The 10,045-nt window shown below is 41.1% G+C and overlaps 1 protein-coding gene across 1 annotated transcript in view; it reads left to right on the top strand.

Moving 5' to 3' along the window:
* Nucleotides 1–4,177: 4,177 nt before the first annotated feature.
* Nucleotides 4,178–10,045, top strand: part of PDZK1IP1 (PDZK1 interacting protein 1) — an 18,539-nt gene continuing 12,671 nt past the window's right edge. Inside the window, exon 1 of the mRNA XM_042464090.1 lies at nucleotides 4,178–4,561. Coding sequence (XP_042320024.1) covers nucleotides 4,495–4,561 — 67 coding nt within the window. The 5' untranslated portion in view covers nucleotides 4,178–4,494. The remainder of the gene's footprint in view (nucleotides 4,562–10,045) is intronic.

The raw sequence follows: 10,045 nt of genomic DNA, 5'->3' as shown, positions 1-10,045 counted from the left end.
TCTGCATACCACAGCCCTGATCTGTCCTTTCCAGGGGGGTCATAGCCACAGCACCACAGCTCCTTTCGTGCTGTGTCATATGGATACAGTGCCAGAGGAGCACCATGATGCCTCACACCATGTGGAGTGGCCCTTGGTGTCACGGTGCCCTAGGGGTGGAGTCGGGGCATGTGTCATGCAGATGTGCTCCCCCCAACTCTGCTGCCAGGCCAGCCTTAATGGCTGGTCTGAACAGTCCCTGAGTTATTTATCATGTGTGGTCTGAAGACGCTCTCCTGAAAGTAAGGATAACAATTACAAGAATATACTGTAATTCATTACCAGGTACACATGGAAGATGAAGGAATTAATGTGATCTGATTCATTCAGCCATCAAAACAGTTGTAGTGTCACCCTCAACTACAGTTGGACTACAACTCCCAACATTGATTTCTTAGAGAAGATGCCCAACAAGTAAAATGTTGCTCAGCCATGTAGTCTGGTCTGGCAATTCACAGCAATGAAATGGAGGGCCAAATTAACATTAAAGGATTAGTTGTGCACATCTCTGTGATGTGAAACAGGAATGAGAATGTGGCCCTCTAGATGTTGTTGGACTGGAACTGACATTCACTGTTAGCTACGCTGGCTATGGCTGCTGAGAGTTGTAGTAGTCCAATATCACCTGGAGGAGAATGTGTTTCCCATCATTAATTTAAATGGTGCCTTCAGTAAATGCTCTGAGAAAGATCCCATAGCTCCAGTATTTTTGATACTTGTTTTTTTGTATGTGCAACTGCTCTGACAACTAGGATAGTTTTCCTAATATGTAACCAAGCTTGAATCTACCTAGTTAAATATTTTAAGCTGGTTACCTCCTGTCCGATCCTAAAGGAGAGAATCATGTTCTCTTTTAGGCAGTCCCTTAAATATTTGAAGATTCTTATCAAATCCCTCTTTTTATCTTTCTCTTTTCTTTGCTCTGCACATACCACAACCAGACTGGTTGTGTTTTAACTTTTTCTCATTGATCAGTGAAGGGTGGTATCTTCACACTGGCCCCACACAAAGAAATACCTGAAAGAAGTTCAAAAGCCACAGAAGAGCAATGTGTTCATCAGGACTGGCAAAGAAGGCACAAAGTAGGGAACACAATGTTACATTCCCCAAAACTCTTATTCAGGCTGGGGTAGAGGACACAAAACTATTCCTGGCCCATGCAAAGGTAAAATTCCAGTCTTTCAATTTGACATGGCAGAGTGCAATTTAAATGCAACCCTGCGGACTGAATCGTATCTAGAGTCTTAAGGCTTGGACTCTTTTCTCCGTTTTTCTCTTTTTTCTAGGAAGAACAGAACACGTTCTTGAAAGGTTAATGAATTTATATTTCCCTTTGTATATGCCCCTTGTAACATCACCAGGGCCCCTTTCCTGTAACATCACATGAGGTCATTCCTAGATTTCAGGGCCTAGAATAGTCTTGACCAGGCAACCCTGATTGATTACTCCAACTAATGAAAAACCCAGTGAATCAGTTGTCAAATGGTGAGTTAACACATACCATTGGTTCAATGAGGATCGTGAAACTGAGACTAATAGACTATGCATGTTTACAGTACACAGACATAGGCTCTTGTGTGTACATTGGGCAGTGGTGTCACTATTGGGGTACAATGATTGTGTACTGCACTGGGTGTCTGTCACTGAGATGGAGTGGCAAGAATTCTATGGGCAAGACATTTTTGCTGCTCATGCCCACTGCATTCTGGTGGCAGTGGTACTATTCTCACCGTGGGTTGCACTTACTCTTCTCTGTGCTTCTCCACTCCAGAGAAATGGATACAATTCCTCCTACCTTCATTATGACATCAGCAGACTCTCAGAATTCTTCTGCTTGTATTGCACAGAGGAGTCGAAGCCTTGGGAGCTGACTGGCTGAGCCACATCGCGATCTGGTTTGATTCCCCCCCCTGCACCCTCCACTCCTTCTCCTCTGTCTCTGCATGGTAGGCCCTTTAATTATCTTTATGTCATGCCATTTTAAAAGTACAACAAAGATGCCTAAAATATTAGCTCAGAGAGGGGTTGAAGGAATTTCTAGCTCTTTTCCCCACAAAAGCAAATTTTCAAAGTTATGTGACATATATGCTTATGGTAAGAACATAATAATAATAATATCAAGAATTAATATAGTGTTTATTACTCCATATTGTCCCATACTGAGACAAAAGCAGAGTCAAAATAAAACAGACAGCGTCTTAAAAATAATAATTTTGGACTACAATTATTCTAAACTTCTAATATACAAATACAGTTTTGCCAAACAAAGTAACAGCACCAACAACATCATGTAGAGTTTCAGTATTGCTTTCTTTCCATCCCTCCCTCCCTCTCTTTCTCTCACACACATCACACTCTGAGTCCAGACTCCTACCTCCTTTGCAAGTCCCATCACATACTTTGCCAAGTCAGCTTGTCCTGTTCTTGGATAATAAACAAACCACACTCCTGTGTGTGTACGTGCACAAATGAAGATTGTCCTCTTCCAAGTAAACACACCAGGAGTCTTAAAACTATAGCACTGTTGATCATATTTTAAATGCCATGGCCTACATCAGCCTAAGGAATCCTGGGATTTGTAGCTTGGGAAAGTAACAAAGGAGTACTGTGGCTCAGAACTCCAAATTGTTGCGGTTGTTATTTGCTGTCTAATTAGCATTGTCCTATGAATGTTAGACCTGTAGAAGTCCTCACCTGCCCTGCTCAGGTTTTGCAAACTCAGGGCAGCCATGGCTTCCTTGACTGTGTCTTTCTACCTGTAATGCGGCCTTTTCCTTTTCATGAGGTTGCTGCAGCCTCAATCTGGCTGAAGAAGGGGCGGCTGCATGCTACCCCTTCATGGCTGTATCTACAGCCCCATAATTTCTAGTGAGAGTTTAGGCTTTATTTGATCTTATACTCATTTATTTTCAAATGGATTCAAATTACAAGAAAAGAGATTCCACCTAAGCATTAGGAAGAACTTCTTGACTGTAAGGGGTGTTTGACAGTGGAATAGATTGCCTTAGAGGTTGTTGGGCTCTTCCATCTTTAGAGGTCTTTAAACAGATGTTTTATGGGCATTATGGGGAGTGTTTAAGTTATAATACTCCTGCATGACAGGGGGTTGGATTTGATGGTCCAGCTCTAAGATTCTATGTATGTCTTTTTTTGCAGTCCATGGTATCTGGGTCCACCTTCCAACCCATACCTATAAACTGGAACTAACATGGCCTGGATGAGTCTGATTTTGATACTTAATGAGTTAACATTGCATGTGAAAGTCTTATCTAGTTCCTTCACAGAACTAGAGTTGTTGTTGTCTGCCTTCAAGTTGTTTCCTACTTATGGTGACCTTAAGGTGACCCTGTCACAGGGTTTTCTTGGCAAGATTTTTCAGAGTTGGTTTGCCTTTGCTTTCCTTTGAGGCTGAGTGAGACCTGTCTAGGATCATCCACTGGGTTTCCAGGGCCCAGCAGGAATTTGAACCTTGGTCTACCAAAGTCGTAATCCAACACTCAGACAATGCCCCCATACTGACTGTCCCTTTAATGGCTCTCCATTAATCTCTGCATCCCAGCAAACAATACTTGGTTTAAACTAGTATCTTTATGTTCTTTTCATTGATTCTAAAACTTCAGTTTTAGAGAGCAGGCAGGCTGCCTGCAGTCACAATGGCTGCTACATCTGGCTTCAGCAGTGAGAATCATACTTGAGAAATATTTGCTGGACACCACTGAAGTTTTTGTTTATCATGTCTCAGTTTTCATAACTTTCCTAAGAGTTTGAAGGCTTTCATGGCCGGCATCCATAGTTTTTTGTGGGTTTTTCGGGCTATGTGGCTATGTTCTAGCAGAGTTTCTTCCTGACGTTTTGCCAGCATCTGTGGCTGGCATCTTCAGAGAATGATTCTCTGAAGATGCCAGACATAGATGCTGGCGAAACGTCAGGAAGAAACTCTGCTAGAACATAGCCACGTAGCCCGAAAAACCCACAAAAAACTATTCCCTAAGAGTTATTTTGGTCTGTACTTTCTTCTGCATTGAGACAAGACATACTAAACTTTCAGTTCCTTAGCTCCTTGATACCAAATAACCATCTTTCCTTTTCTTCCCCCTCTCCTTTAAGCTATTAAGGAGCCAAAGCCACAGCTCTGCAAACAATATATAACAGCCTGATGCCAGGACAAAGAGGAAGCAAGTGAAATAATTCTGTCCCTACTTAATTTGCCAAAATATGCTGGAATGGTTTGATTTGCATAGCCTCCTGTGAGTGGCAGGCCTCCAATTAGTGTGTTTGATAATCTACCAGGCTCATTACCTAACAGGGAGGAGTGCTTAAACACATCTTGGGTCTTCAGATGTCACATTTTACCTTCTTGGATTCATCAGAGAGGAAGAAACACACCCTTCTGTTTACAGCAAACAGTTCAGGGTTCTGATCAGAAGCCTTCACCCAACATCCCGCACCATCAACATGAAATCGCTATCGACTGTTACCTTTTGTCTCTTGGTTGCTTTGAAACCAGTGAACTGCCAAATAGGTAATAGATTTTATTTGACTACTTGAATTGATTATTTATTCATCTCATACTGTACACACCAGTTGATTTTTCCATGGTTTCCTTGAGTGTATATTCCTTTGCTACTGATTCTGGAGTTCTAGAGAAAAGGCAGGATATAAATAAATATAATAACAATCAGAATGACAATAACAACAATAATACATAATATAACAACAATAAGCTATGTACTAAATATTGTATTCTCTCCCGTTTTGCAACTTAGATTTGTTTAGTTTTCTTAAACAATATATATATATATATATATATATATATATATATATATATATAATTTTATGACAGTAATCTTACCAAAATGTTTCTTAATGCTAGCAAAGATTATCTGGATAGCACATTGCAAAATGTACATAGGGCTGCTTTGCTCCCTGTCCCATCATTACTATACAATCTAAGCAGTTTAGAAATATGATGATGAATGGTTGCCAACTCATTCACTAACAGTTGTTCTTTCCTTTGTTTGTTTGTTTATTTGTTTAAATGTTTATATTTCTTCCTATGTTCAAGCACCTCAGGCCCTTGAAAACACCTTTCCTCTTTCCTTTCTCCCAAAATGGAGAGAAGGAGGGGGGGCAAGAATGTGCAATGTCCCATAAACAGTCTTGGTCTTGGAAAAGTTTTTGTAATGCAGGTCCTAATTTGCAGGCACACATGAGGGGGTCTGTCAGCAAACCCAAAATAAAAGTGGCTACCTTGCTGTGATCTAAGGAAGGAATCCTAGAACATTCAGCTAAAACACAGTTCAAATCATGGGAGAAGGTACATCATGTTGCTTCTTGGTGAGGCTAAGCAGTCTCATTAGTTCCTGAACAGGAGACATCTACTTACTTGGGATGTGTGCTAGCTGGCAGATTTGGTTCAGGCCCTGATTTGGTGACCAAGATCAGTTTAACTTTGACTTGAAAGCTGCCTGTTTCAGTACAGGACCTATTTTTTAAAAATGAAATTATTGTGCCCCTCATTAATATTAGCAGGAAATCAACAAATGGATAAAGAGTCCCTCCCGGTTGGAAGTGGATTATACTTGCAGGCACAGTAGTCTTAGGAGGACAGCACTGTGTACACCATAAAGTTGTTCTGAGTCTCTTAAGCTAACCTGCTGCCTCCAGTGCAATAAAAGTAGGAAAGATCCATCATCAGATCCATTGCCAGTTCAGTCAGCTTTAGCACACAGAATGGGGATGGAGGATCATCTTGTCCTTTGCCTCAGACAACAAAATGATTTGTTTTTTATACAGAGAGCCTGGGAAGAAAGGTATTGACGTTTGGAAACAGATTATCTGTATCTCTGTCTCTCTGTTGACATAAATACCTAATATACTGGGTATTTCCATTTAAATTCACTCAGCTTCAGAGAAATCCTGCTTTAGTTCAGACACCTTCTGAATCAGTTCTAGATTCCTTGTCAGTGTGGCAGCTGGTGGGGCAAAATGAGGGCATTGACCTCCAAATAAGAATTCTGCCCACTCATTAAATTTTCTTTCAGTCTCCATATTTCCAGCATTGTGGAGAGTAAGACACTGAAAATTGTTTTCACCTAGAACTCTTATATTTGCTGAGTATGCATTCCCTTAGTAATGTTGTCTGCCCCTTTTCTTTGGACACTTACTCTGTATTTCTAAAAGCTCATCTGAAGTATAAATTTTCTGTGTTTTCAAGATTGCTGGGTGGTATTATTTTCTTGTAGAGAAATAAATCATGTAGCAAAAAGCTGCCCATCATGAACATGGTCAAGTCAAAATCTCTGCAGTGGGTGTGTCCAGACAACACATTCCCATGTTGTTGGATGCATTTAACACCGAACTAGAAATGCAAGAAGTTTTACTACTGGAGAGAGTTACAAGACTGCACAGGTTTTCTCTCAGTAACACTTCCACCATCAGTTGTTGGACGGGGCTATTCCACCCACATAGGCTCTGGTAGGGTCCCAGTTTCCTCTTAGACTGAAAAGGTTCGGTACAGGTTCTGATTTTCAAGAGCAATGAATCCAAACTTTGACATCCGGCCTTTCTCATCATTTGCTTTGTAGATGCCATTAAAATGAGTAGAGTTACTGAGGCTGGAAGTTCCAGCAGTAGAAGCAAGCATTTGCCTTTATGTATTCATCATGGAAGACAGCAGTAGCTTCACCTTCCCTGTTGATTTCCTAGTTCTTCTGATGCCTCCACCAACAGATACTGCAGCAGAAGAAACAACAGGGTCATAGGGAGTGGGGGGGGGGGGGGAATCATGGGATAAGAACATTTCAGTCAGCCTTTTCCAAGATGGTGTATTTGCAATGTCTTGGACTAAATCCCCCATAATCTCCCATAGATCATCTGAGGGGGAGAACAAGAAGATTCCCGACCTCTTCCCTTTCATCACATCTTCATTTCCCATCTCCGCAGTCTTCCACTCACTGGGACAGCAAGAGGTGGGATGGGCGAGGAGGAAGCTTGGCTACATTACTTTTTTTTTGGATTAGGGCTCCCACAATTACCTAGACAGCCTGGCCAGTGGGAGTTCTAGTCCAAAAATGTAATGCATCCCAGCTTTGACAGGTTTTCTGTGTGTTTAAGAGTATGACTTGGAAAATCAGGGTTCTAGATTGCAAGGGGAACTGACACAAGTAAGGAAAATGCCCCACTGCAGAATTTACAACTCAAGTACATTTGTTGTTTCTTTCACACAACAAAGTTATAACAGTTGTGATACACTAACTTCCATGGCTACATTTTGTGGAATCCAGGAATTTATGGTTTTCTAAAAGTATTGAGAAGTTTCTTCCAGGAAGGTGTAGCCTCTCACCCAAAACACTAGAAGCCCAATTATCATTCAGCTCTTTGAGACCTCTGCTCAAGTATCTGTGTAATGTCTGGAATATATGTCAAAGGACAATTACAAAATATCCACTAGTTTTGGTTTATTTGTGTCCCAGAAATCTAAAGAAAAAATATTGTTGCAACTTGTTTAATTTCTTCATATTGGAATTAGAACCTTTGATGTGCTGTATTAAGCTACTAAATATGGTCACCCATGAATTTCTTGCTAAAGGCATGAAATGTGATTGCATTAAATTCTTCACATTCACTTTCTGCCCTGCTTCCTTTTCCTCATTGCCATCAAGGTGCTGACCCCTGCAATATATTATTATCTTAACCTTATGAGAACATTTACTCTATGTGTTAATATATAACTCTTTAAGCATGGGCTGAACATAACATGTAACTTAGGGCAGTAGAAAAATCCTGCTCTAGTGAAAATTCAGACAAGGCCTCCTGTCCTTGCTCTAAACCAGTGGTTCCCAAACTTGGATCCTAGTGCACAGAACATCATCATGACTCAGAGAAATTCAACATTTACAAGAGGGGTGCACAGTATCATCCCTGAAAATGCAACAAATTTGTTATGTGTTAGGGATGAGATTCACTTGTTACATAGCACTGACGTTATTGAAAGCAGAGAATCAGTGTCAGGATAAAAGTGGCATATCTGAAAGTCCATAAAAGATTAGAAGAAGAATATAACTGGCAGCAGCTGGAAAAATAAACTTACCGGGGGTGGGGGTGGGGTTGCTCTTTTTCCTCTTCAGTTTCAGCTCCATGCGAGTTTCAACTGGGGTTGGGGGGGAAGGTGGTGTTGAAAATCCTCAAATTCAGTAGTAGTTGTTGTTGTTGCTGTTGTTGTTATTGTTGTTATATTTATTTATATCCCTCTCCCCCCAAGTTGAAACTCAAAGTGACTTAAAATTTTAAAGAATACAATTAAAAACATACAAGAGTGAACATTAAAATAGAATTAAACTGTTACAGCATTAAAACACATTACTCATTAAAAGAATAAAATGCAGTTAAAAAAGACAAAAGTGTTTAAAAGCAGTACAATTAAAACAGTACAACATGCCCAGCCAATCCTTTAATGATTTTCTGTTTTAAAAGCCTGTATACATAAAAATGTCTTAGTTTGCCAATGGAAGGACAACAAAGAAGGGGCCATTCTGACCTCCCTGGGAATGGAGCTCCACAGTCTAGGGGAAGCCACTAAGAAGGCCCTCTCTTGTGTCCCCACCAACCAAGCTTGCGATGGTGGTGGAACTAAAAGAAGGACCTCTCCTGATGATCACTGATGGGGAGATATGGTCTGTCAAATAGCCTGGACCTGAGCCATATAGGGCTTTATAGATAATAACCAGCACTTTAAATTGTGCCCAGGAACAAACTGGAAGTTCAAGCAGATGACTCATGTTCAATGTTACGGCTGCTTGAATGTTAGGCTTATACACAGGTGTATTGTTAAAATATCTGAGTATATGTAATGTGGTGTTCCGCCCTTTAGTAACTGTAGGGAGGGCAGTTGAAAAAGAGTGTCCTTTTGTGGTTGTACACTTTGACAAGTCCCAGGCATAAGCAAGACTCCCCCCTCCCCAAAATCACAATTTCTAAACGTAAATCTGCACAATTACTAAATAGTCTTGTCCTTCCCGCCTTCCTTCCTTTCTTTGCAACTGGTCACTTCAATATTTTACTTTCTGCTTCCTGGCTTTTCTGATATGGATCACACCAGCTGCGTTGTCACTAGACTAATGCTAGATCACAGGTTTTCCTCTTCATCCCATTCTATTTTGCATGATAGGTTTGTTTCTGTGTCAGAGGGCAAAGGATGTTTTTTGAATTGCTGAAGGAAGACAAGATGCAAGATGGCAGGAGAGAACTTTGGACTGGTTTAAACTAGTCCAGCATTAACTAAGGCACAACAACTGCAGTCACGTTCCCCCTTTTTCTTAGAGCTTTGGACCTTTTTGTAGCAAGAATTCCACAGATGGTTTAAGATCTGGGAGAATTGCAGGAGGAAGCCTAGGAAAGCACTCAGTTACCAGCTTTTACTATCCCTCATCATCATGAGTCTATTTCCTCAAAGACCATTTCCACATAAAAAAATGGAAGTTTGCTTCTGAAAATTCAGACAAGGCCTCCTGTCCTTGCTCTAAACCAGTGATTCCCAAACTTGGATCCTCTAGATGTTTTGGATGTCAACTCCCAGAAGCCCCAACCAGCTTGGCCAACAGTCAGGAGTTCTGGGAGCTGAAGGCCACCATACGTGGAAATCCAAAGATTGGGAACCACTGCTCTAGACCTTCATACATTACATTTTTAAAAAAATCTGGAAACAGAATAATGCAAGAAAGTTGCTTCTTTGAACTACAGATCCCAGAAACCCACAGCCAGAATGGCCTAGATTACAAGTGGGAGAAGGACAGGGAACGCCTTGGTTCAAGACACAACACAGCCATGAAGGTCACTTTGTATGTGAACTTGGGCCAGGCACTGGCCCTTATCAGATGAGTCTGGAACAGGGGGTCTTCAGCACTGGGCGGTTCGAATTCACATTATTTCGTACAATACCATCATACCTGGGAGCCCCTCCGAATTGGCAGGATTCAAATTGGCCAATACGCATTCGCGCGAAGTG

The sequence above is a fragment of the Sceloporus undulatus genome, chromosome 4, assembly GCF_019175285.1.
Source record: "Sceloporus undulatus isolate JIND9_A2432 ecotype Alabama chromosome 4, SceUnd_v1.1, whole genome shotgun sequence".
Classification (NCBI taxonomy): domain Eukaryota; kingdom Metazoa; phylum Chordata; class Lepidosauria; order Squamata; family Phrynosomatidae; genus Sceloporus; species Sceloporus undulatus.
This window is presented reverse-complemented; position numbering and strand designations above follow the sequence as displayed.